Source organism: Sapajus apella, unplaced genomic scaffold, assembly GCF_009761245.1.
Source record: "Sapajus apella isolate SASKATOON/1434 unplaced genomic scaffold, GSC_monkey_1.0 scaffold51, whole genome shotgun sequence".
NCBI classification, from domain to species: Eukaryota; Metazoa; Chordata; class Mammalia; order Primates; family Cebidae; genus Sapajus; species Sapajus apella.
Window position 1 is genome coordinate 13,940,917 of NW_022436991.1, and position 26,243 is coordinate 13,967,159.

Consider the following 26,243-nt stretch of genomic DNA (forward strand, 5'->3'; position numbering starts at 1 on the left):
GCCCGGCCCTGGAATTCCTGTTTTGAACAGGATTGGAGCTCAGCCTTTACTTATTAAATATCCTTGAGTCTAACATAAGTCAAATGTGAAGAAAGAGTTCTGTGGCTAAGAGGAAAGCTGAAAACTCTGGCACTGTCACTATTCTCACCCTGAAATGGGATTATGGTAGAGCCACATCTCACCTAGATATTAGGCTGTAAAGGCAGCAAAAAGTGCAGGAGGCCAGAGTTACCCTTAGAAATCCCTCAAACTGATGATGAAGTGTAGCATGTGTGGGTTTATATAGATGACTTCATACAGTTATGTCAACTCTCTGTAAGCCCAAGACAGTCAACCTCTCCTTCCTTGTGGGAAAAATCACAGTTTCTTGGCTGAGCCCCAGAAGAAGCAGTTGGCCTTGTTTAGGGTCAGGGTTGTGGGGGAAATGTGGCATCATGCTCAGGGCACTGGGATATTCACACCACCAGAGGCACAAGGAACTTGAAACTTCCTAAAAGTGCAGCAGAGTCACAACCAGCTCACTCTCCTCCAGGCAACATCTGGAGGGTGGGCTGCATATGCTTTACTCTGTATCTGGGGCAGGAAAGGGATGTCTTTTTTGGTACATACAGAATTTGACTATTTGTATCTTCTAAGGGAACTGAACCTTTTATCATTATGCATTGTCTCTCACTCTAGTAATACTTTTTGCCTTAAAGTCTGCTTTGTCTGATATAAAGCTACTCCAGCTTTCTTTTGGTTAGTATTTATATGGCGTATTGTTTTTTATCCTTTCCTTCTCTGTATCTTTATATTAAGGTTTGTCTCTTATAAGTGGCATGTAATTGGTTTTTATTTTTAATCCTCTAACAATCTCTGTGTTTTAATGGGAGCATTTAGTCCATTTACGTTTAATGTAATTGTTGATATATGTGAGTTTACATCTACTATCTTATTGTTTGCTTTTATTTGTTCTTCCTGTTTTATGTTTCTCTCCTTTCTTGCCTTCTTTTGAACTGATTGCTTTGTATTATTTCTCTTTTTTTCTCTCTATTAGCTTGTTAATTATACATTCTTTTTTATTATTATTATTCTAGTCATTACGAGAGATACGAGAGAGAGCATGCATTTTTGACTTACTAGGGTTTACTTTAAATTAGCAAGTTTGCCACTTCTCATTTAGTGGAAGTATCTTAAAAACTCTAACTCCATTTACTCCTTTCTCAACTTAAATACGATTGTCATGCATTTTAACTCTCTCTAGCTTTTAAACACCACTAGACATTATTTCTAGTGATTATTACTACTGATTATTTTTTTTTTCTGAGATGGAGTCTTGCTCTGTCACCCAGGCTGGAGTGCAGTGGCGTGATCTCAGCTCACTGCAACCTCCACCTCCCAGGTTCAAGCAATTCTCCTGCCTCAGCCTCCTGAGTAGCTGGGATTACAGGCACCTGCCACCACACCTGGCTAATTTTTGTATTTTTAGTAGAGACGGGGTTTCACCATGTTGGCCAGACCGGTCTCAAGCTCCCGTCCTTGTGATCAGCCCACCTTGGCCTCCCAAAGTGTTAGGACTACAGGCGTGAGCCACCGAACCCAGCCTATTATTTTATTTAATCAGTAGTAATTTGGATTTGCTCACATTGTTAACCTTTCTGTGCCCTTTACCCCTGGCTGCTTCCAGGTTACCCTCACTCTCAGACTGTAGTCTCTGAGCCTGTTGCAGGCTCTGCTCAGCTTCCCAGCCTTGTGGCAGCTCTCATCAGAATCAGTAGCACCTTAAGAGGAAAGACCTCCAAGATGCCACGTCCACATCTCTTGTCAGCAGCACCTTAAGAGGAAAGACCTCCAAGATGCCGCATCCACATCTCTTGAGTCCCCTTCTCCAGTCTGCTATCACCCCTGTGACTCTTCACAGCCCTATTCACTCTCCCTGCCTTCAAACAGATCTCCTTTTTCAAATAGATTTTTTAATACTTGTAAATATTTTCTAGGCTTCCTAGTTGTGTTTCAGGGAGAGGTTGGTCCGAATTAGATAGTCTGCTGTTCCAGAAGTATAACCTTTTGCCTGCACCCCAGAAAGACTTGTTTCTCCCCTTGCCCCTTTTTCTTCGACTAAGCCCATAAAATTGAATTTGTGTCAATTAAATGTGCGTGTGATGCAACTCCAAGAGCGCGTCATCCCTTTCTATCACTGCAACTGTCCCTAGTTCTGATGAAAGGGCTTCGTGTCCTGTATTATTCCAGCCTCAATCCATAAGCCTTCCCAAAAAGCTAATACAGTCTCCTTCTAGAACCTGCTGCCTTCTCGAGGATGAAAGAACATTAGTCTTTAATGCAGAAAGTTTACTGTCCAAGTTGTCAGAGTGCTCTAGGGAAGTGATACATCTGAGCCACTTTTCCCAGACAAGCTGCCAACCACAGAAACAAAGTAACACCCCTCAGTGTGAATGAATTAGAGGACCTTGACAGCCCTGTAGTTAGCGTTTTTGTCTGGAAAACCTGCAACAGCAAGGCCAGTCTGCCAAAGTCCAGAATCTCATAATACATTAGCCAGCGTTCATTAACAGCAAGTGACAGAAACCCCAGATCGGCCTGAGCAACAGAGGAGAATGTCTTGCTCACAGACCTAAAAATTCCAGGATTGTAGATTTGGCCTCAGGGATGGTAGGATCCTGGTGCTCAGATGGTCTCTCAGGAAGCTGTTTCATCACTTAGCCTTACACCCCTCTAGTCCAGTGGTTCCCAAACTTGGACGTGCATCAGAATTACTTGCAAAGCCAATCAAAACACAGATTGTGGGCCAGGCGTGGTGGCTCACACCTGTAATCCTAGCACCTTGGGAGGCCAAGGCAGGAGGCTCATTTGAGCCCAAGAGTTCGAGACTAGCATAGGCAGTATAGTGAGACCTTGTCTCTATTTCTTTATTAAATAAAATAATAATTAAAATAATCAGATTGCCCGGGTGCAGTTGCTCACACCTATAATCCCAGCCCTTTGGGAGGCTGAGAAGGGTGGATCACCTAAGGTCAGGAGTTCAAGGCCAGCCTGACCAATATGGTGAAATCCCTTCTCTACTAAATATACAAAAATTAGCTGGGCGCCTGTAGTTCAAACTACCCGGGAAGCTGAGGCAGGAGAATTGTTTGAACCCGGGAGGTGGAGGTTGCAGTGAACTGAGATAGCACCATTGCACTCCAGCCTGGCAACAGAGCGAGACTGTATCTCAGAAAATAAATAAATAATCAGATTGTGGGACCCCAGTCCCAGAATTTCTGCTTCAGTGTGTCTGAGGTGGAGGTACGTGTTTTAATTCCTAGCAAGTTCCCAGGTGATCCTGACGTTACTGGTTTAGAGAACACACGTTGAGACCCACTTCTCTAGTTACTACCAGGCAGCCATTCCATTTGTGGCCAGGCTCCAGGCTTCCTTTACCTGCTTTGACAACCCCCAGGTGAAAGAGGCACTTCTTTTCTTACTTCCAGTGCGAGTTCAAGAACCAGCTGTCTCCTGAACCAGCCTCCGTTCTCCATGGTCAGGGAGAGTCTGGCATGGGCCAGGCTGAGCCAGGAGTGCGGCCATATCCACCCAAAAGACTGAGAAGGGTGAGGAAAGGATGGTTCCCTGAAGGAAACTGTAGGTGCTATGAAGATCATGGTGCCAGGTAGACAAAAGCCACTGCTGTCCATTTCATATAAAAACGAACCACATAGGTGGCCAGGCGTGGTGGCTCATGCCTGTCGTCCCAGCATCTGGGGAGGCCAAGGCAGGCAGATCACTCGAGGTCAGGTGTTTGAGACCAGCCTGGCCAACATGTCAGAACCCCATCTCTACTAAAAGTACAAAAATTAGCTGAGTGTGGTGGCACGCACCTGTAGTCCCAGCTATTCAGGAGGCTGAGGTAGGAGAATCACTTGAACCTGGGAGGTGGAGGTTGCGGTGAGCCGAGATCACACCACTGCACTCCAGCCTGGATGAGTAGTGACAGTCCATCTCAAAAAAAAAAAAAAAAATCAACCACATAGGACATTTTGCTGCAGATTCTACAGAGGCAGCGTGAAGCAATGAACTGTAACACCCAAGAGTTGAAGTCGTTTAGTCTGGAGGCCTTGATTGCTGTCCCAGAAAATCACATGCACTCCTGGGCTCAAGGAGAGACCGTGGCAGATGGAAGAGGGTTAGGGCTACAGACAGCGCCTGCCATCAAGAAAAGCCCCGCAAGAAGCTTTACAGATGAGAAGAACACAGGCCTTGACAAGCCAGGTCTGTCAGCTATTACTGCCTGACAACCCACCCCAAAATGTAGTAGCTTAAAACAGCAAGCGTTTTATGATTGCTCATAAGGCTGTGGGTGGACTGGGCTGCTCTGTAGTGAGCTAGCAGGTGGCTGGGCCAGATGGTCTAGGACAGCCTTACTCACATGTCTGGCAGTTTTGTTTGTCCTGAGGACCTTGGCTGGGACAGCCCATCTTGGCCTAGTGGAGTCTTATTCGCTAGCACTGGTGCTCTCAGGGCAGCAAGAGAGGACAAGCCCACGTCTGGGTGCTTTTTAAAGACTGCTTGGTTATGATTGCTAAAGTCATCAGGCAAGGCCAGCTGCAGTGCCTCATGCCTGTAAGCCCAGCACTTTGGGAGGCCGAGGTGAGAGGATCACTTGACCTAGGAGTTCAAGCCTGGGCAACAAAGTGAGACGTCATCTCTACAAATAATAATAAAAAAACGCTAGCTGGGCAATGTGATCCATGCCTGTGGTCCCAGCTACACAAGAGGCTGAGGCAGGAAGATGACTTGAGCCCAGGGAAGTCAAGGCTGCAGTGAGTCATAATCATTCCACACCACTCCAGCCTGGGTGATAGAGTGAGACTCCATCTCAGATAGATAGATAGATAGATAGATAGATAGATAGATAGATAGATAGGAAAAATAAATAAATAAAATGAAAGTCACCAGGCCAAGCTCAGCTAGAAAAACAGACACCACCTCTTAATAGGAAATGCCACAAAATCACATTGCAGCAGTCCACATACAGGGGTGGGAGGAATACGTGGCCACCTGTTGCAGTTTCCTATGCCATGGGAAGCAGGTCGCCTGATAACGTTGGCCCAATTTGAAATGCATGGAGGCTTTGGAGTACCCAGGCCTAGAACATTGTCCCAGGGCACACTCTCCCTTCCCCACTCCCTCTTGGCTTTTAGAAGTGAGTGTGGAATCTGAAGACAAAACAGGGCTACATCTACCATTTCCTTGGACTTTTTGCCATGCAACATAATGTACAGCTTCAAGACGTACCAGGCACGTGACCACAGGGAGTAGGGTGCATTGTGGAAACTGGAGCACTTTGGCCCCGTTGAAAGGGGGCTCTATCACCCAGCTCCAGCCAATGGTTCCCGGTTCCAGGGTTGCCAGATGAGATGCCAGGAATCCCAATTTTCAGGTGGATTTCCTTTTTTTTTTGAGCTTGGCATCTATTTTCAATTTTTCTAAAAAAAGGGAAAGTGACACAATACATCTCTGTAGGCAGGTTATGCCTGTGGGCTGCTGGTTTATGATTGCTATAATAGACCCTTGTTGTCCTTAGATTTCATATTCGCCATTTTGGTGGCTTCCCAGGTGACCTCCAAGGCCCCTTGCATGTAGTAAGGGGTAATTTTGCTGAGCCTCTGAATTTGAGCTTTCAAGTCACAGCTGGTGGCTGGTGAGCCGACCAGTGGCCGCCTGCCCTCACGTCTTCTGTGTGACATGTGTTGCATTCATGGTAAATCTCCTGAATTGATACACCTTTTGTTTTTATGTGAGAGAGAAGAAAGCCAAGCACTGGTGAAGCGAAGAGAAAGTGAAGTTACCAGAAGAGGGATGGTTCTCAACCAGAAAAGAGCAGTTTAGGGGAAGTTAAAATGTGCAATTTGGCTTTTGCTGGTGGCACAAATTGACTCTGCGAACAGATCCACCATCCTTTCGATCTGCGTTGGGAATAAATCCACCATCCTGGGGTGCTCAGGCCAGCATTCGCCCAAGTGAGCAATGAGAGCATCAAAAAGAATTGAAAGGTGGTTACCTCGTGCGCACGTGTGTGCGCAGTGAGGGAGCGCACAGAGGGAATGTGATTTTGGAGAACTCGGGTGCCATGTAGGACGGTTCTGGGAAGCCAGGGTGGGGAAAGCTCTGGTAGCGGAGCTGCAGCATTGACCTTCACTTGTAGAAAGGGTGATTTAATTTTCAGAAGCAGCTTCTTAGCATAATACGCCTCAAAGGGCCCGGGCAGCACGGGATGATCATGTTGCTGGAGGAGCATTTCCTCCCAAATGAAAGACACTCAGGGGCAAAAGCGTCTGTGTGGATAGAACTGGTCCCTACTGGAGAAAGATGCCTTTGTGAATCTCCTTGTCCAAGAAGAAGTGAGTGTAGGGCTGCACGGCCAAGGACAGATCGTCCTACCCGCTCACAGGCTGTGAGATGAGCTTCCACACTATCTCAGAGGCGCCTTGTTCCATCCCAGCCCCCGGACTGGTGAGGCACAAGGGGAAGAGGCTCTTGCCTCCCAAAGTTCTGACATTACAGGCGTGAGCCACTGCACCCAGCCTCCGCATTTTCTTTATCCAGTCCACTGCTGATGGGCATTTAGGTTGATTCCATGTCTTTGCTATTGTGAACAGTGCTAGATGAACATACATGTGCATGCGTCTTTATGGTAGGATGATTTATATTCCTCTGTATCGTTCCAATTTTAGTATATGTGCTGCCGAAGCGAGCACGGATGATTTATAACCCTTTGGGTAGATACCCAGTATATCCCAAATATAATGGGATTTCTGCATCAAATGGTAATTCTGTTTTTTGCTCTTTGAGGAATCGCCATGCTGTGTGCACGTGTGTGTATGTGTGCATGTATGTGTGTAAGCTATTTGAGATGAGGTGGCAGACATCATTCCCATTTGCCCCTGAACTCTGTGTGTGTGCGTGTGCATGTGCGTGTGTGTGTGTGTGTGTGTTTGTAAGCTATTTAAGTGGCAGACATCATTCCCCTTTACCCCTGAACACTGCAGTATATATCTCCTAAAAACAAGGGCATTCGTTTTACATCACCAGAGTACACTAATGAAATTCAGGACATTTAGCATTAATAGAATACTACTGTCTAAGCCATAGACTGTATTTGAATTTTCCCAGTTGCCACAGTAATGTTCTTTACAGCGCTGCCCCTTCCCCAGGACCAAGTCCCCAGGGCCATTGCTGCATTCAGCCGCTGTGTCTGCCTAGTCTCCTTTAATCTGGAACCGTTTTCTTTGTCTTTTACGACCTTGACATTTTTGGAGAGTACAGGCCAGTTGTTTTATAGAATGTTCCTCAATTGGGGTCTAACAGATTTTGAGCTGCGCTCGGAGAACATAATCTAAAGGAGCATCCTCCTGTCTTCTGCCCTCAGGACCTGGAAGCCGGCGAGAGAGACCCCTGTCTGCAGCCCGCAAAACTCTTTTCCAGGCTGAGGACCCAGAGGAAGACGCCTCTGCTGTGCTCCAAGCCATCCAGGTGGAGAACGCGGCCCTGCAGAGGGCGCTCCTCAGCAGAAAGGCTGAGCAGCCAGCCAGCCCACTACAGGTGCACTGGGGACAGGGAGAGGAACCGGGGTACGCTCCCCAGACTGGGCAGTGTCTTAGCTGCCGTTGAGAAGAGCAAGAGGGCAGAAGAGAGAGGCATAGGGGGCATCGCTGACCGCAGACTCATCCATGTTTCCGACGTTCACAGTCACCCACTGACCTGCTAAGGCTCCCCTTTCTTCCACCTTCTTTCAGCTCTTTGTTTATTTCACAAAGCCTAAGCTGGGTGCTAATCTGCCTCCAGTCCTTGCTGATTTCCCTGCAAACCCTGGATACCTTAGATCAGGGTTGCAAGCCGGTGGGTCAGTGAAGAATGGAGTAAAGAACAAGCTCTGGCTTCCCAGGGGAGGTCTCATTCCCGAGCATGGGCCCTTCGGGCGTCTGCAGTCCTCACTGCTCCCTGTCGTCCTGCCCTTGGCCCACTTCACTTGTTCACGAAACCTCTCTGGGCCTCCAGGGGCTTGAGTTTCCATGTGCTGCCTTTTGCTTTGAGCAGCCAACAGGAAGATAAATGATTGGGGGAGCAGGGACCTTGGTCAGCTGGAGGCATTGGGTATAACGTGGTTTGCGCTTCCTTTCTCAGGAGCTTGGTCTGTGACTTGCCTGGTGAAATCCTTTTTTTTAGCTTGTCCCCTCGATGCTTACAGTAGCCCTGAAATATGCAGGGCTGGTTTCATTGCCTCGCTTCACAGATGTGGCCACCAGCACCCAGAGAAACAGGGTGGCCTGCTTCTCTCAAGGACAAGGTGATCACATCTTTGGAAGTGGTTGAGGTCTGCCTGCCTGCAAGCCCAGGGCCCTGTCATCAGCACTGGTTGTTCCCCAGGCTCTATCTTGGGGCTGCTCTTTGGGTGTCCATCGAGCAGCACCCACTGTCTGTTTTCCCAGACCTCTGACCTTGCCCCTGATCTTTACGTCTATGGCACCTTAAGAAAGTCCCTGCCCTTCTCTGTGCCCTCATGTTTCTATGAACAGTGTGGAGTGAATGGCTTTGCTCCAACATCACATATGATCACATCCTTCCAGGATGCAGAGGGACCACCAGCAAAACCATGGACCAGTCACCTGAAGAAGGAGGAAGACACCCTTGAGGTCAGTGCCAGGCAGCAACGAGTGGCAAAGCCCCACGCATGTACATAGTGCCCACTGGCCTCCAGGGCGCATCCTTCATGCTGTCCCACCAGGTCCTCACCGTGTGCCCTGAGCACTCGTGTCATAGATAGGGAGACCGGGGCTGGCATGGCTTACCCAAGGTCACGAGTTGACGCCAGAACTCACCCAGGCCTGCTGACTTAAACTGTTGTTTTATTTCTATTTATTTTATTTTATTTTTTTTTGAGACAGAGTCTCACTCTGTCGCCCAGGCAGGAGTGCAGTGGTGCAGTCTCGGCTCACTGCAACTTCTGCCTCCCGGGTTCAAGTGATTCTCCCACCTCAGCCTCCCAAGTAGCGGGATTACAGGTGCCCGCCACCACACCTGGCTAATTTTTGTATTTTTAATAGAGACGGGGTTTCACTATGTTGTTCAGTCTTGTCTCGAACTCCTGACTTCAAGTGATCCGCCTGCCCCAGCCTCCCAAAGTGCTGGGATTACAGGCGTGAGCCACCATGCCCGGCCTATATTTCTGTTTATTGACAGGACAATGCAAAAACAGACCTTAGTTCCTTGAATAAATGCATTTTTGTATCTGTATCTATCTAGGTTAGTTAAGTATATCTCAGCAAATTTGGTCCCAGCAAATAAGCATGTGAATTAGTGAAATGCCCAGGACTGTCTTTGCTAGGTTTTACCCGGGTCTGTGCCGTGTGCTCCGAGTACCGAGGCAGCTGAGGCAGGTGAGCCCCGGCCCCACGCAGCTTACAGGCAACAGCAAATAAAGCCATACATAAACAGGGTGACACCCGATGACAATCACAGCTGCTAATATGCGAGAGAATGACAGGGTGTGAGGCAGTGGCTGTCTCTGACGGGGTGGTCCTGGGTGCCCCTTGGAAGGCATGTCCCATCTGAGCTGAGCCCTGCCTGTTCAGAAGACACCAGCAACAGGGAACGGCATTCCGGGTGGAAGGAACAGGGGAAAAGCTTTGAGATGGGAACGAGCCCAGCCTGATCAAGGGGCAGGAAGACACCCTTTGTGAGGCGGGCAAGAAGGGATGGAGGAAGAGGAGGGAGACAGAGCCCAGGTAGGGCCGGTGTGAGGTCACACCCCAGAGCACTGGAGCTGTTTGCTGTTTGCGTTGATACCCCTTGTCCCGCCAGTTCCCGTCACCCTCGTCTGCCGCTAGCCAGTGTTTCTGACAGGCCTGCAGTACTGCCCAGGTCCGGAATTTCTGGATGACCTAATTCCTGACCCACAGAGATTCCGGGGACTAAAATCATCTGCAGACGGATGGCAGGGCACATTTCTAGCATCGATGATAAATGAAAAAGAAGGGGAAAAGGCTCAGAGAATTAAAAATGAAAGGGCCTAATGCTGTTACTGGAATTCTCCATGGAGTCTGCTTACTTTGTACAAAGCAGAACAGGGGCTCCGTTGAGATGGTAACAGGATATTTTTTAGTTTTTTGAGGCAGTTTCTCACTCCGTTACCCAGGCTGGAGTGCAGTGGCACGATCATAGCTCACTGCAGCCTCAAACTCCTGGGCTCAAGTGATCCTCCTGCCTCAGCCTCCCAAAATGCTACGGTTACAAGCATAAACCGTCGTGTCTGGCCAGTGTAGCATTTTGATGAAAAAAGGTTTCCAGTAGCTCATCGAAGTGGATTGTTTCCTGGGAGCGCCCAGATCATCAGAAGCTGAGTTGGTGTGACGGGTTCTAGACAGAAGCCCCAGGCAGCTGCTGTCACCCTCACATTCCTGTTCCTGTTTCCTACAAAGGGACTGTCAGCCTGAGCAGGCCTGCCCTTGACCATGACCTTCCTGTGTCTTGGGCCAGGAGTGTTGCCTGAAACATCTGTTTAATTAGCCTTTCCATCCTCAGGGACTTCCCATCACCACGGCGACCACCACTCAGAGGCCGGCCGGGGCAGCAGGGGGAGCCAGAGCCGTCGACCAGGCCATCGACAGAACTGGACTTCTGGGAAGCAGGTACCACCAAGGCCGAGGCCAAACCCAAACCCCGTAGCAGTGCAGCCGTGGGGATCTTCTTCATGAGGGTTCCTGTGTTTTTTCAGAACCCCTATTTCTCTCTTTAAGACAGGATCTCGCTCTGTTGCCCGGGCTGGAGTATGGTAGCAAAAAAAGCTCACTGCAGCCTCAAACTCTGGGTTAAAATGATCCTCCAGCCTCAGCCTCCCGAGTAGTTGGGATCACAGGTGTGTGCCACCTTACCCAGCTCATTTTTGTACTTTTTTGTAGAGATAAGGTCTCACAATGTTGCCCAGGCTGGTCTCCAACGCCTGGGCTCAAGCGGTCCACCCACCTTGGCCTCCCTAAGTACTGGGATTACAGGCGTGAGCCACCACGTGTGGCCCCAAACTCTTTTAAACTATTCCTTTAGACGGTCCTCCTCCTCTCCCTCCAGCCCTAAAGCACTCAGACTGACTTGATTTCTTTCAGGCAAATGGCTCTTGGCTTGGTCAATTTAGCCCCAACCTGTATAACGTGAACCTCTTCAGGCTTCCAGTGGAATACCCCATGCAGCACAGGGTGTCCAGCTTGTTTCCCAGCTGGTCTAGGGGGCGAGGCTGGCCCACAGCAGCATCCTTCGACGCTCCTTTTCTCTTTACCTGAGGCCTAGAAAGTGTTGAGACGGAGTTTCGCTCTTGTTGCCCAGGCTGGAGTGCAATGGCGCGATCTCGGCTCACCGCAACCTCCGCCTCCTGGGTTCAGGCAATTCTCCTGCCTCAGCCTCCTGAGTAGCTGGGATTACAGGCACGCGCCACCAGGCCCAGCTGATTTTTTGTATTTTTAGTAGAGACGGGGTTTCACCATGTTGACCAGGATGGTCTCGATCTCTTGACCTTGTGATCCACCCGCCTCGGCCTCCCAAAGTGCTGGGATTACAGGCTTGAGCCACCACGCCCGGCCTTCGAAGCTCCTTTTCTCTATTAAAAGTTTGTTCAAACTCAGCATGCTTTTCCATTAACATGTAGCAGCAGTTATTGGAACTGTCAGGTTTTATTATCAAAATAAAGCCTTCCCTCTAGTCTTCAGACAAAATAGATCTTCAGAAAGATGCACTGGGCTGAGCCTGTAGTTTCTGGCATGCCACGGCACACAGACACACTCCCAGGGCTGCTGTGCACAGCTGTGCATGTTGTATACTGCGCAAAGTTCCTGGCTGAGGGGAAGAAGGGGCTGAAATCCAGTCTGCTTGCTGGTCACTAAGCTCGGGGCCTGACCTAGGGCCATATCAGCCCAGAAAGGGGGTGGTGGCTTTTCTGCATGAAGAAGGAATTCACTAGCCAAGCTGTGTGCCTCCAGGTCTGTGTCCACCTAGAGGGAGTCCTTTATTATAACTTACAGGAAAACTGAATAGGCTAAAGGCAACGCCATCCATTTTTCTAACACTTTCTAGGCCTCAGGTGGAAATCAGGGCTGTGTGCCATCGTGGCCATAATAAGAACTAGCAGGGAAACCCCTGCTGTGGACAGGTAAAGTGGCTCACACCTGTGATCCCAGCACTTTGGGAGGCCGAGATGGGCAAATCACCTGAGGTCAGGAGTTCAAGACCAGTCTGGCCAACATGGTGAAAACTCCATCTCTACTAAAAATACAAAAATCATCTGGGCGTGGTGGCGCATGCCTGTAACCCCAGCTACTTGGGAGGCTGAGGCAGGACAATCACTTGAAACCCTGAGGCGGCGGAGGTTGTAGTGAGCCGAGACTGCGCCATTGCACTCCAGCCTGAGTACAAAGGTTCTTTGTACCTTTTAAAAACATAAACCATTCTTAGCTCACAGACTCTACAAAAACAGAGTGAAACTTCATCTCAAAAAAAAAAGAGAGAGAGAAAAGGCTAGGTCATGAGGATGTTTTACATCTGATGCAGTTTATTACAGACAGCATGCGCTTCGCCAAATGTTTCTTTCCTCAGCATCAAGATCCTTTGTGCTTCAGGGTCTTGGGGGTACCCAGCTGTAAACTGCACACGTGGGCACGTTTGCAAGTGATGAAGGCATGCTCTGCTGGGTTTAGAATGCTCATGTCCTCAGAAACCGGAGCTGCAGGGCAGCTCTCCAGCCCAGGGGTCAAGGCCAGATAGTAAATATGCTTTGCGGCTGGTTTTGTTGCTGTCATTGTTATAGTTTGTTTCTTTGTACAACCTTTTAAAAACATAAACCATCCTTAGCTCACTGGCGGTACGAAAACAGGCCATGGGCTGGATTTGACTTGCAGGCCTTAGTTCGGCTGACCCCTGCTCTTGACTCCCAAGTTCTAAGCTTAGGGAGGTCACTTGGCCACCTTGCCTCAAATAGTGTTTCCCCAGCTGGCTCTGATTCCATCACTAATTGTACAGCCATTTATAAAGGGGGAAAAACGGCAAGCCTGCCCTTGCCTTTGAACTGGATGCAGAGTACATACTTCCTCTTCAAATCATTTCCTGTCCCCGAGAAGGAAATGTCAGTGTGGCACCTTTGACTGGAATGTTCTTTTGTGTGTCATTTACTGCTACCTGTTTGCTAAAACCAAATCCCTTTCAGACAGCAGCAGAAGCTTCTGAAAGTCCCCCAGGCCATCGAAAGTGACTCTGCCCATCTCAGCAGGGCGGTTTCAGCAACCAAGGAGCAAGTTTCAGACGCAGAGGTGAGAGCCTTGACTTGATTTTCCGCTGCACATTCAGGAAGGCTTCCTGGGAACAGTCATTTCGCATCGGTGGGGATTGCTCTGACCGTGGTTAAATTAGCATCTCTTGGCCCGTGTCTCCCTCTCCCCTCCTCCCCAGCACACAGAGGTATAGGTGATGGAGAGTAGGAGCAGAGAAAGGAAGAGGTGGGCCAGGAGTTTTAGCGGAGAGAGGCCTGTTACCACGAGAGGAAGCTCATAGGAAAATGCCCAACATCGCTGGCAATCAAGAAATGCAAATTGCAGCAGCCTGAGCATCCCGTTTGCTCTCGGAATTGACAAATTATTTCTGACGATAACCTCAAGTGCTAGCAAGGTTACAATAAAGCTGTGGCAGCCACACACACGTGGCAGGCAGCTGGATAAACAAGTGAAACGCTCTCGGGAAACAGAATGCTTGACCTTAGGAAGAACCTTGGAAATACTTCTGTCTTTCCGCCCCGTAATCCCACTCCCTTATCTAAGGAAATCACCCAACAGAAATAAAAAGCTAGAGGCACAACAAGGTCCGTTACAGAATTATTGGACGTAGGAGAGACATTTTTTTAAACCTCGTCGTCTCCTAACAGTGGAGTGAATCGGGAAAGTACAATCCGTCAGCACGATGCAGTAGTATAAAAGGGTGGAAGCCATCATTCCGAGACAACACGACGGGGAACGCTAAGACATGCCAACCTAACTGTAACAGGGATGTCAATCTTCCAGTCCAGTGTGATTGCAGCAGCCGTGCAAAGGTGTGGCCATTGAGTGTGCTGATGGAGCTGGGACACAAAATACAAAAGGGAACTGTGGCATCAGCGTGGTAGGATTAACGATGATTCCATTTTCCTTCCTTCCTTCCTTCCATTCTTTCTTCCTTCCTTCCTCCCTGCCTCCCTCCCTCCCTCCTCCCTTCCCCCATTCCCCTGACCTCCTTTTCCCCCCCCTTTCTCCTCTTCCCCCCTTCCTTCCTTCCTTCCTTCCTTCCTTCCTTCCTTGCTTCCTTCCTTCCTTCCTTGCTTCCTTCCTTCCTTCCTTTGTGCTCTGTTGCCCAGGCTGGAATGCAGTGGTGCCATCTCAGCTCACTTCAACCTCCGCCTCCCAGGTTCAAGCGATTCCCCTGTCTCAGCCTCCCCAGTAGCTGGGATTACAGGTGTGCGCCACCAAACCCGGCTAATTTTTGTATTTTTAATAGAGGTGGGGTTTCGCCATGTTGGCCAGTTTGGTCTCTAACTCCTGGCCTCAAGTGACCTGCCTGGCTCGGCCTCCCACAGAGCTAAGATTATGGGCGTGAGCCACCACACCTGGCCTCTATTTTTTTGTGCCCTAAAAGGTGTGTGTCCCAGCACGTCCTTCCTGCCCCTACCTTCGCCCAAGTCATTCTCAGTGTTATTTGGTATGGTGATCACCAATCTTACTACTGGCCCGTGAGGACGTAATGTGAAGTCCTCCCAAAGCCACACATAAAATCCTATGAGAGCAGAGAGGCCTCTGGGCTGGCTTGGCCTGGACTGGACTTCCAGCTTTGAATCTGGCGCCATCATTTAGAGCTTGTGTGACCTTAGACAAGCCTCTTAAGCTGTCTGGTCCTGGCACTCAAATAGGGTCAATAATCCATGGCCCGCAGGCCGCTGTGCGCATGAAACAGGAAAGGTCTCTGAGGGCGTGCACCTCAGCGCAGGGAGAGGCCAACCACTATCAACTAGAAGTTCAGCATCGAGAAAAAGCAAAGCTGTGCTCCCTACTGCATGGAGTAGTTGTTTTATTTTTATTACTTTAATTAATGGATGTGTTTTAGAGACAGGGCCTTGTTCTGTCTCCCAGGCTGGAGTGCAGTGGGTGTGATCATGGCTCACTGCAGCCTTGAACTCCTTGCTCAGTCAGTCCTCCCACCTTAGCCTCCCGAGTAGCTGGGACCACAGGGGCCCCCCAGCACACCTGGCTATTTAAAAAAAAAAAATTGTAGATTTTTTTGTAAATTGGGATACTGCCAAGCGGGGTCCGAAATCAGGCAGTACAGACGCAGAAGGAGCCACTGAGTAGCAGTAGACAAGGTGTGACACGCTTAGTGAGTAGGTCCTTCAGCTTTTTCATTTAAAAACGCAGCTGAGGCATTTGCACATTTCAGATTGCACCGGGTGGGAGTTCTAGCAGCCCCTCTGAGAGGCAGCCTGCCTCCCATCTGGCCCTCCTGCCTCCCACCAACAAGCAAGGTGAACAGGGCCACTTCTTCGGCATCCCCCAGACTGACCGCTCACCTGGCCCTGGATTGCTCCTCACAAGCACAAGCTCATTAACCTCCCAGTCCCCTGGAGGCAGCCAGGCCAGTTTAGCTTCATCCCTGCCCTGCGTGCCTGGGACTCAGACCCAGGGCAGCAGAGGGCTTGGCCAGGACCCCACATGGCTATGGAGCAAAAGGAGGAAGCTGTGGGTGTCAAGGGCCTAGCTAATCAAAACAGGCCCTATCTTTCATCTGGGAGCTGTGAGCTGACCTCTCTCCTTCCTCCCCATCTGCATTCCCACCATGTGGCAATCAAGGCCCCTCCAAACACACACGGAGAGTGCTAGCACGTCTCGCTGTCTATTAATTAAAAAAATAAGTGGGGAACAGTTGCTGTTCATTTACTCGGCTCCCTGCTCACAGAACCATTGCAGATTACCGGTGCTAATTAACAGAGGGCATGTGCACGCGGGGAATGCACCATTTTGTGAGTGACTGATCCGTGGCGACCAGTGCTGCAGTCGGCCCCGGAGGGCCTCGGGAAGCCATTCCGAAGGGTGGCCATTTATTGATGACATTCACGCAGGCTCTCAGAGCAGACAGCCGACGCGGGAAGGAGGCAGGCATTAAAATCAATGAAGGAGAGAAACAGAAAGAAACAGACACTTACAGGGCGCACCCAGGGCCGGGGCTCGTGGTGGGGCCTCCTTGGGTATTGATATCTTGTTTAAGGCCTGTGACAGGATTATCACGTAGATGGTGTCATCTCGTCTTCCCCAACCAGGCCAAGGGATGTCAAGTGACTTGTCCAAGGCCAGGTGGGCCATGTAACCTACTATATCAGTCTGCTCAGGCTGCCATAACAAAATACCACACACTGGGGGGCTTCAGTAACAGAGATTTGTTTTCTCACAGTTCTGGAGGCTGGAAGTCCAAGGTCAGGTGTGGGCAGGTTTGGTTTAGTCCTGAGGCCTCTCTCTTGCAAGCAGCTGCCTTCTTGCTGTGCCCTCACATGATGGTCTTTTTCTGTGTGCATTTCCTGGTGTGTCTCTCTGTGCATCCAACTTTCCTCTTATAAGGACACCAATTAGATTGGATTAGCCCTCCCACTGACCCCACAGCCTCATTTTAATTTAATCACCTGTTTGAAGGCCTTATCTCCAAAGACAGTCGTATTCTGAGGTACTGGGGATTAGGGTTTCAACAGATGAATTTGGAAGGGACAAAATTCAGCCCATAAACTTTTTTTTTTTTTTGACTGGGTCTTTCACCCAGCCTGGAATGTAGCGGTGTGAACATGGCTCACTGCAGCCTCAACCTCCTGGGCTCAAGCAATCCACCTGCCTCAGCCTCCTGTGTAGCTGGTACTACAGGCGTGTGTCACTGTGCCCAGCTCATTTTTTAAAAAATTATTTTGTAGGGCCGGGCGCGGTGGCTCAAGCCTGTAATCCTAGCACTTTGGGAGGCCGAGGCAGGTGGATCACGAGGTCAAGAGATCGAGACCATCCTGGTCAAAATGGTGAAACCCCGTCTCTACTAAAAATACAAAAAAAATTGGCTGGGCATGGTGGCACGTGCCTGTAATCCCAGCTACTCAGGAGGCTGAGGCGGGAGAATTGCCTGAACCCAGGAGGCGGAGGTTACGGTGAGCCGAGTTGCGCCATTGCACTCCAGCCCGGGTAACAAGAGTAAAACTCCGACTCAAAAAAAAAAAAAAAAAATTATTTTGTAAAGCCAGGGTCTCACTTTGTTGCTTAAGGCTGATCCTGAACTCCTGGCCTTCAGGAATCCTCCCAATTTGGCCTCCCAAAATGCTGGGATTACAGGCATGGGCCACCGTGCCCAGCCTCGGCTCGTAACACCTACTCAATTCAGCAGATGTTGTGACAAGCTTCTGGGTCCTGAACACTTGAGTAGCGGGGGAGAGGTGTGAATATTCAGGCAGAATTCAATGCTTTTTAACATTTTTATTTATTTGTAAACTCTCAAACAGCATGCTGATAGAGTGCCAGGTACACAGCGACTCTATTTTGAATGCTTTGCAGAATGAACTCATTTAATCACTGTGATAACCATAGCTAGTGGGTGCCATTCTTATCCTCATAGTACAGATGGAGAGACTGAGACCCTGAAGGTCAACTAACTTTTTGAAGGCAGTGGTAGCAGAGATGGAGCCGAATTCAAGCCTGTCATGTCTTAATCCTTTGGTGTTATTTTTCTCTTCTTTGAGGACAAACAGAGAATGAGGGCAGAGGAGATCAAAGATGCCATCTACGTGACCATGGAGATCCTGTCCAACTGGGGCAACTCGTGGTGGGTGGGGCTCACAGAAGTCGAGTTCTTTGATCTGAACGACACGAAGCTGTATGTGTCGCCCCACGATGTGGATATCCGGAACACAGCCACTCCTGGGGAGCTGGGCCGCCTCGTCAACAGGAACTTAGCTGTGAGTCGAGGGGCACTGGATCGCTTGTATTCCTATGCATTTTCTCTGTCCTTGATAAGTCTGAGTTAAGGGTATTAGTGGAGGGAGGGGAAGAACAGCAAAATCTGGCCGGGCACAGTGGCTCACACCTGTAATCCCAGAACTTTGGGAGGTCAAGGCAGGCAGATCATTTGAGGTCAGGAGTCCAAGACCAGGGTGGGCAACAAGGCAAAACCCTGTCTCTGCAAAAAAACACACAAAAAATTAGCCAGGCATCATGGCTCATGCCTGTAGTCCCAGCTACTTGGGAGGCCGAGGTGGGAGGATCTCCTGAGCCCAGGGAGGCTGAGGCTGCAGTGAGCTGTGATTGCAACAGTGCGTTCCACACTGAGCAACAGAGGGAGACCTTCTTTCCAAAAACAAAAACAAAAACAGTCCAGGCATGGTGGTTCATGCCTGTAATCCCAGCACTTTGGGAGGCCGAGGCGGGTGGATCACTTGAGGTCAGGAGTTGGAGACCAGCCTGGCCAACATGGTGAAACCCCGTGTCTACTAATAATACAAAAATTAGCCGGGTGTGGTGGCGCATGCCTGTAGTCTCAGCTACTTCAGCAGGCTGAGCCAGGAGAATCGCCTGAACCCGGGAGGTGGAGGTTGTAGTGAGCCAAGATTGTGCCACTGCACTCCAGCCTGGGTGACAGAGTGAGATTCTGTCTCTAAATAAATAAATCGAATCTACCAGGGTTGTTCATTTGGGCAAAGTTGGGGAGGAGCCTGGGGGAGCGGTACTGGCAGAGGCCCCTGACACTCTCTCCCGAAGCTGTTTCCCAGCCCCTGCTCTGTGGGGTTTTCTTAGCGGAGCCAATTCACCTGCTCTGTTACCCATCTTGCAGTTCTCCACAGTCACCACCAAACTCTGGACCTCAGGGGTCATTAAGGTCAATGAGTGTTCTTTGTAGTTGAAGAAACTACAGCGTGGAGAAGGGCAGTGACTTGGCCAAGGTCACACAGCTGGAAGGTAGCGGAGCCAAGTTCACATCAGGCAGCCCGGGCCAGGACCCTTGCCCACACCCTCTTAGGACCCTGTCGCCCCAAGGTCGTTAGGTGCACACTCCACAAACATTGAGTGTATTTTTCCTTTAAATATCCGACAGAGCCAGGTACAGTGGCTCATGCCTGTAATCACAGCACTTTGGGAGGCCGAGGCGGGCAGATCACCTGAGGCCAGGAGTTCGAGACCAGTCTGGCCCACATGGTGAAACCCCATCTCTATTAAAAATACCAAAATTAGCCAGTGTGGGGGTGCACACCTGTAGTCCCAGCTACTTGGGAGGCTGAGGCAGGAGAATCGTTGGAATCTAGGAGGGGAGGTTGCAGTGAGCCAAGATTGTACTACTACACTACAGCCTGAGTGACAGAGCAGGACTCTGGCTCAATAAACAAACACAAACCACAGAATTTACAAAAAAGAAGATTGGGGAGGGGCCTGGCATTTTTCCTTCCTGCTGCTTACAAGCTGGACACAAGAGGCTGTGAGCTAAACTGAGCCAGAATAGCCAGCCACGTTGTCTTTGCTATGCTGGGCCTTAGCATCATTCATAATTATCTCCTGGGAGACCTGGGAAGATGCTGTTGTTATTACGTGATCATAGCTCACTGCAGCCTCAAACCCCTGGGCTCAAGCTGTCCTCCTGCCTCAGCCTCCTAAATAGCTGGGACTACAAGCACACAGTACTACATCTGGCTAATTTTGTAAATGTTTTTATAGAGCCTGGGTTTCACCATGTTGCCCGGGCTGGTCATAAACTCCTGGCCTCAAGCCATCCTCCCACCTTGGCCTCCCAAAGTGCTGGGATTATGGGCATGAGCCACCATGCGCAGTCTTTGCCGTTATTGTTGTTATTATTAATGGTATTAATACCACTGAGAGGTAGTTAGTGTTATTCCCATTTTAAAGAAGAGGAAACAGGAAAAGCAGTCTTTGAAATTTCCGATTCTAGAGACCCAGATTCTGGTCTTGACTCTGGCCTGGGACAACTTACCTGCCTTCTCTGAGAGTGGATTTTTCTGCCTGCTAAAAAATGGGAGATTGGGTCAATCATCTGTTAGGATTCTTAGATTTCCAGCTGCAGAAGCAGAGTCTAGCTCAGTTAGCACATTTTTAAACAGTAAATATGTTTTAGGTCTTTCGAGTAGCTAGTGTACTCACTGTCATGTAGGCCAGGAGAGGACAGGCCTTGTGGGAACAGGCGTTTCAGGGAGCATCCTGGAATGCTGGCCGCCAAGGGTGTGGTCTTCTTTTGGGGGTGGGTAATGAACAGGAGGATGTGAGGTTCTTCTGGAAAGATTCTCCTCTTGGACTTGAGGTTCTGGGGAGATCATGCCATCCTACTTAGAGTTGACTGATTTGGCCTTCGTGTGAGTGGTCACTTCCATGACACCCAAAACCATGACTGACTTACGTCCTCAACTGGGTCCTGACTCAAGGCTGTGGGCTGCGTTCGGGAAAGGGAACAAATGAGAAGGGAAGCCGGGCACGGTGGTTCACGCCTGTAATCCCAGCACTGTGGGAGGCCGAGGCGGGTGGATCACGAGGTCAGGAGATCGAGACCATCCTGGTCAACATGGTGAAACCCCGTCTCTACTAAAACTACAAAACATTAGCTGGGCATGGTGGTGCGTGCCTGTAATCCCAGCTACTCAGGAGGCTGAGGCAGGAGAATTGCCTGAACCCAGGAGGCGGAGGTTGCGGTGAGCCAAGATCGTGCCATTGCACTCTGTCTCAAAAAAAAGAAAACAAATGAGAAGGGAAGATGGAGAAAAGCATAAAGCTTCATTCACTTCGTTCATGCAGCAGCCATTTATGGAGATGCCGTGGCAGCGTTCGTAGGCCGCTTGATTTGTCCTCGCGACTCTCTACTGGAAACAGTCTCAGGAGAGGAAGGCTGATGGACCAGCCCAACTAAGGCAGGGCACCTTGATGCCACTTCCACCAACATGCCCCAGCAGGGCAGGAAGGGATTCTCCCTGAAGGAGTTCACGATTGCTTGGGAAATGTGTCATATATGTCACAAATAAAAATAAAGAAATTCAAGATCGCCACAAAAAGAAAGGCAGGCTGGTTGATAGGTAGTCAAGAAGCAGCAACCGTCCCCAGGGCTGGCCTGGGGAGGTCTGAGTCCCCTTCTAGATCAGCGCTCTGTGACCTCAGCCCTCAAAAGACGGTCCCTTGGCTGTGGGTAATGGCTGCCTGGGTGCTGTGGCCTGGCCTGGCCCTGTTCTGCCTCCAGATTCAAGTCTGTAGGCTCCCATGCTTGCTGCTGGGGCTTGGTCCACCCTCACCACCTCTCCCCTGCCCCCCTCTTGCAGAAGCAGTGGCGTTTTGGAAGCGTGCTCTCCAGAACAGAGCACACCAGGGGCGATAAAAAGCATCATTGGATTTGATGGGGACCAATTCTGATGATTGCTGTCCCTTCCTTCTGTGCAGCAGAGGCTGGGACGCTTTGCCATGTGATGGCCCATGGTTTTGGTGGATTTGAGGTTTTTATTTTTTGGCCCTGTGATTGGGACATGAGGCAGCTGTGTCCCCCTGGGCTGCTGGGGCTCTGGGCTCATCTGCAGGAAGGCTGGATTCCCCATACTTCCCTGATTCGGGGCATCCCTCATCCTGGGTCCCAGGCCCGGGGCTACAGGAACACAGTGCCTCTCAGAACCATCCAATGACACCGGCGCGTGCCAGCCACAGCCTGGCGCATGGCCTCATTTAACCCTCACAGGAACCTTGGGATGACTCTCCCCCTTTTATCAATGAGGAAAAACAAGAGTAAGAGGACGTGAGGAAGAGGCATCTGCCATGCAGCATAGCTGATGGGGCCCGCCTGACAGCTGAGGTATCTGGAAGCGGAAGCTGGGTTTGAAAGAGAAAATGCTTCAGTGGAGGTGAATTGGGGTATTCAGATGTGAGAGTGCCCCAGCCTCTGCGGAAATTCCTCCCGTCTGTGCCCGCACCACCTCTCTCACTGGTGGCATCTCAGCCCAAGGCCTCAAACGACTCCGGATTTGTACACCTAGCCCTGCCTGCTCCTCTGAGTTCCTGACATGAATGGCAGCTTCCTGCCTGACACCTCTTGGCTCTCTCCTGGCCATCTCAGACTTTGATATTATTATTAGTTTTTTAGAGACAGGGTCTTGCTCTGTTACCCAGGCTGGCGAACGGGGATGCAGTCATAGCTAACTAAAAACATATGTTCATTAAAAAAAAACTTGTGCCTGCATGTTCACAGCAGCATTGTTCGTAATAGCCAAAAGTGGTAGAAACAGCCAGATGTACATCAACGGATGAATAAAGAAAATATAGTATTTCTACAACATGGAATATTATTCAGCTCTAAAAAGGGACGAAGTATTGCTACACGATACGACCTGGATGAACCTTGAAAACATTATGCCAAGTGAAAGAAGCCAGACACAGAAGGCTGTATAGTATATAACTCCATGTATATGTAATGTCCAGAATAGGCACATCTGAAGACAAAAACTAGGTTAGTCATTGCCAGAGGCCGGGAGGAGGCAGGCATGAGGAGAGACTGCTCATAAAGTGGGTATCTTTTGGGGGTGGTGGTAAAAATGTATTGGAAGGAAATAGTGGTAATGTTTGCACAACCTTGTGAATATACAAAAGCACCACGGAACTGAATGCTTTAAAATGGCAAATTTTATGCTATATGAATTGTATCTCAATTAAAAAAGAAAAAAAGGACAGAGAAATGTCATACACCATTCCCCAGCTTTCCCCAGTGGTAAATTTTCTGTAACTGTAGTACATTATCAAAACCAGACCTTTACGTTGGGATAGCATACTTGTATGTACGTGTGTATAGTTCTATGCAGTTTTATCACGTATGTAGATTTCTTTCTAAAGACACAGACAGTGAGATACAGACCAGTTCCATCACACCAAGGAGCTCCCTTGGGCTCCTCCTGCACAGCCACACGTCCCCATGCCCAGTCCTGACAAGAGAAACCACCGAGCTGTTCCTCTACATACTTTTGCGGTTTCAAGAATGCTATGTAAATGCAGTCATACCATTTATTTAGCATTTATGTCACCGCCAAAGTTGGTAGCCTTTCTGAGACTCGCTTTTTTTACTCGGCGTAATGCCCTTGACATCCTTCCAGATTGTTGTGAGTGTCAATGGTTTGTTCCTTTTCAATGCAGTGGTTTATTAAATTGGAGCTGCTTCTGAGGGCAGTGCAGTATCTCCCGGCGGGTTGCTATTCAGTGTGATGTTCACGCCGGAGTTAAAAAGGCACCTTTGGTTTAGGAGTTACCTCCTCAGAGAAGCCTTCTCTAACCATCCATTTGAAAGTAGCTGTTCCATGAGCCATGAATAATTCTCTCTTATTTTTTTCCTGGAATGTGTCCCTGCTTGATTTTATTTCTTGGAAACATTACCTGTTTGCCTTCCCTCATAGCACAGAGCTGCTAGGGCCTGGCGGGTCAGGTTCCCCTGCTCAGTGTCGGCACCCCAGGAGGGACCCTGCACAGTGTTTGTTGGGCAAGTTATGGAGTAGATGTGTCAGTGCTGCTCCCATCCCTTGCCCTAGCACCTCAGGAAACACTGACTGCTTTTCTGAATGGCAGCATTGAGATTTCTTTCTTGGAGGATTCTTTTTGTGGCCTCCAGGGCCCACTTTGCCTCCCATGCAGAGAGAAATTGAGCACCCCCACTCCCCACTGCCAGGAGCAGCACTCAATCAACATTGGTGGGAGCTGGGGTATTTATACCCCAGGGGTATACCCCAGGGGTATAAATACCCCAGCTCCCTGGCCCCCTGGGTGCAGTCACTCTGAGGCCTGTTCCACCCTGGCTCCCAGATTCCCCAGAGGGATTCAGCTCCAGTTGCCCACCTTCCCTGCCTTGTCTCACTTCCCCACCCTCCTGCTGATATTTTCTGCTCTGTCTAAATAAACTACTTACCCGTTGATCCTTGCCTCAGGGTCTGCTTCTGGGGGAAGCCCAAGACCGAATGAATTAAGGCATGAAAAATGGAGGTTTGGATCCTCACTCCACCACGTGGGCACTGAGCAACCTTAGGCGATCCCTCCCCTCCCTGAGCTTTGGCCTGTTTTTGTTGGTAGCACATGCGTTACAGCAATGTCTGCCTCCTGGGGTTTCCACAGAACCAAGGGCGGTAACAGCAGCTTGAAGGCGCCCAAGTTCCCATTCTGCTGTCTTCCTTACCCCCGGGATGGGGAGGGAGGAGCTGCAGATGCTCTGCCTCCTGCCCTGGCACCAAGGGGTTTGCCCAGCATGTAATAGCTCAGCTCTGGGCAGCTTCCCATCAGCCTTTCTCTCCGAGATCCTGTGTGTGGAGAGGAAACATCAGAAGGCTGGGTAGCTAATGAGACCCAGAGTTATCCGCAGGTTAATGTTCTTTGACTCTGAACACCACAATTCCCACTCCTCCCTCCTGTTATTCCTCCCGCTGACAGACATGTGAAGGGAAATCAATTACAGTCCCCCTCGCCCACATCTAAGGGTCAGCCATCAGTCTCTTCCTTTGTCAGGCAGCCACAGTGCCCCATTTGAGGCCCCCACTCAGCAAAGGAATGTGACTCCCCCACTGGATTTGGGGATGTGGTTTCCTGACCCCTCACAGCTGCCCAGAGCACTACAAGTTCTTGTCGAGCTGGAGAAACTTGCCAGAATAACTCAGAACCCCTTGAACTCATCGTTCCTTCTTAACAAAAGCTGCCTCCTCCCTCCTGAAAGGCACCATTGTCACGGAAACAAGCCCCCTTTGTCCTCCACCGCAGCTGGCGCCTGGGCCTCCCATCTCCTGGGGGCCTATAAAACCCCAGATCAGCCAATCCTCCCTCCCTGGCTCTGTCAAGTAGCAGGCACGTTCCTGGTGACTGTTGAGATGTTCTCAAATGCGGGGTGATGCCCCTTTGAGATAAAAAGGGGCAACTTAGCCAGTGTCAGGCCCGCAGAGGTTGCCTATTGGCAGATGGGACTTGCTGTTGCTGCTGGACCGCAGACTCAGCGCCTGCAGGGGTCAGGCAGAGGCTTGAGAGGGAATTGAGGTGGATTTGAAGCAGTAGGGAGTGGTGGGACCTGGGAGCCCTGGGGAACAGTAAGTTTCAGGGTGGCACACTTGGCTCCAGGCAACAGCCATTAGGGCCCCTGAGCTGCCATTTCTTCTGAGTCTGCAGAGGGGTCAGAAACATGGCTGTTGGGAGAAATCTCCCCCCTCACCTTTTTTTTGAGACAGAGTCTTACTCCATCATCCAGGCTGGAGTGCAGTGGTGCGATGTTGGCTCACTGCAACCTCTACCTTCCAGGTTCATGCAATCCTCCTGCCTCAGCCTGCCGAGTAGCTGGAATTACAGGCATGTGCCACCACATTCAGCTACGTTTTGTATTTTTTTTTTCTTTTAGTAGAGACGGGGTTTTACCACATTGACCAGGCTGGTCTCGAACTCTTGCCCTCAGATGATCTGCTCACCTTGACCTCCAAAGTGCTGGGATTACAGGCATGAGTCGCTGCACCTGGCCCCCATGTTTTTTTCTTAGAGACAGGATCTCACTATGTGGCCCAGGCTACAGTGCAGTGGTTCCAAACTCCTGGGTTCAAGCGATCCTCCCACCTCAGACTCCCGAGAGTAGCCAGGACTACAGGCAAACGCTACCACACCCTGCTAATTTTTAAAAAATTTTTGTAGATTCAAGGTCTCTCTGTATTGCTTAGGCTGGTCCCTAACTCCTGGCCTCAAGTGATCCTCCTGCTTCAGCCTCCCAAATCACTGGGATTAATGGCATGAGCCACTGTATCTCTCTGAATCACCCCCTTTTTAAATGTTGACAATCAATTTGTCTTTGCTTTTTTTTTTTTTTTTTTCACATTGCATTAACTAAACAAATACTTCTGCAAGCCAGATCCAGCTTAGTCTCTTCTCTTTATTTTTTTTTGAGACGGAGTCTTGCTCTGTCACCAGGCTGGAGTTCAGTGGCACAATCTCAGTTCACTGCAACCTCCACCTCTCGGGTTCAAGTGATTCTCCTGTCTCAGCCTCCCGAGTAGTTGGGATTATAGGCGTGCACCACCATACCTGGCTAATTTTCATATTTTTAGTAGAGACAGGGTTTCGACATGTTGGCCAGGCTGGTCTCGAACTCCTGACCTCAGGTGATCCACCCACTTGGCCTCCCAGAGTTCTGGGATTACAGACTAGAGCCACCACACCCAG

At 49.7% G+C, this 26,243-nt stretch overlaps 1 protein-coding gene across 7 annotated transcripts in view; it reads left to right on the plus strand.

The window, feature by feature from the left end:
- The window catches only part of KIAA0556 (KIAA0556 ortholog), a 227,904-nt gene that overhangs the window by 140,598 nt on the left and 61,063 nt on the right, over positions 1–26,243 (plus strand). For all 7 annotated transcript variants that reach the window (XR_004258216.1, XM_032243026.1, XM_032243027.1 and 4 more), the window contains 5 exons: positions 7,406–7,578; positions 8,604–8,669; positions 10,558–10,664; positions 13,223–13,325; positions 17,795–18,010. Coding sequence is in view for 6 of the 7 variants with exons in the window: in XM_032243026.1 (XP_032098917.1) it covers positions 7,406–7,578; positions 8,604–8,669; positions 10,558–10,664; positions 13,223–13,325; positions 17,795–18,010 (665 nt within the window). In the remaining variant the exon portion in view is untranslated. The remainder of the gene's footprint in view (positions 1–7,405; positions 7,579–8,603; positions 8,670–10,557; positions 10,665–13,222; positions 13,326–17,794; positions 18,011–26,243) is intronic.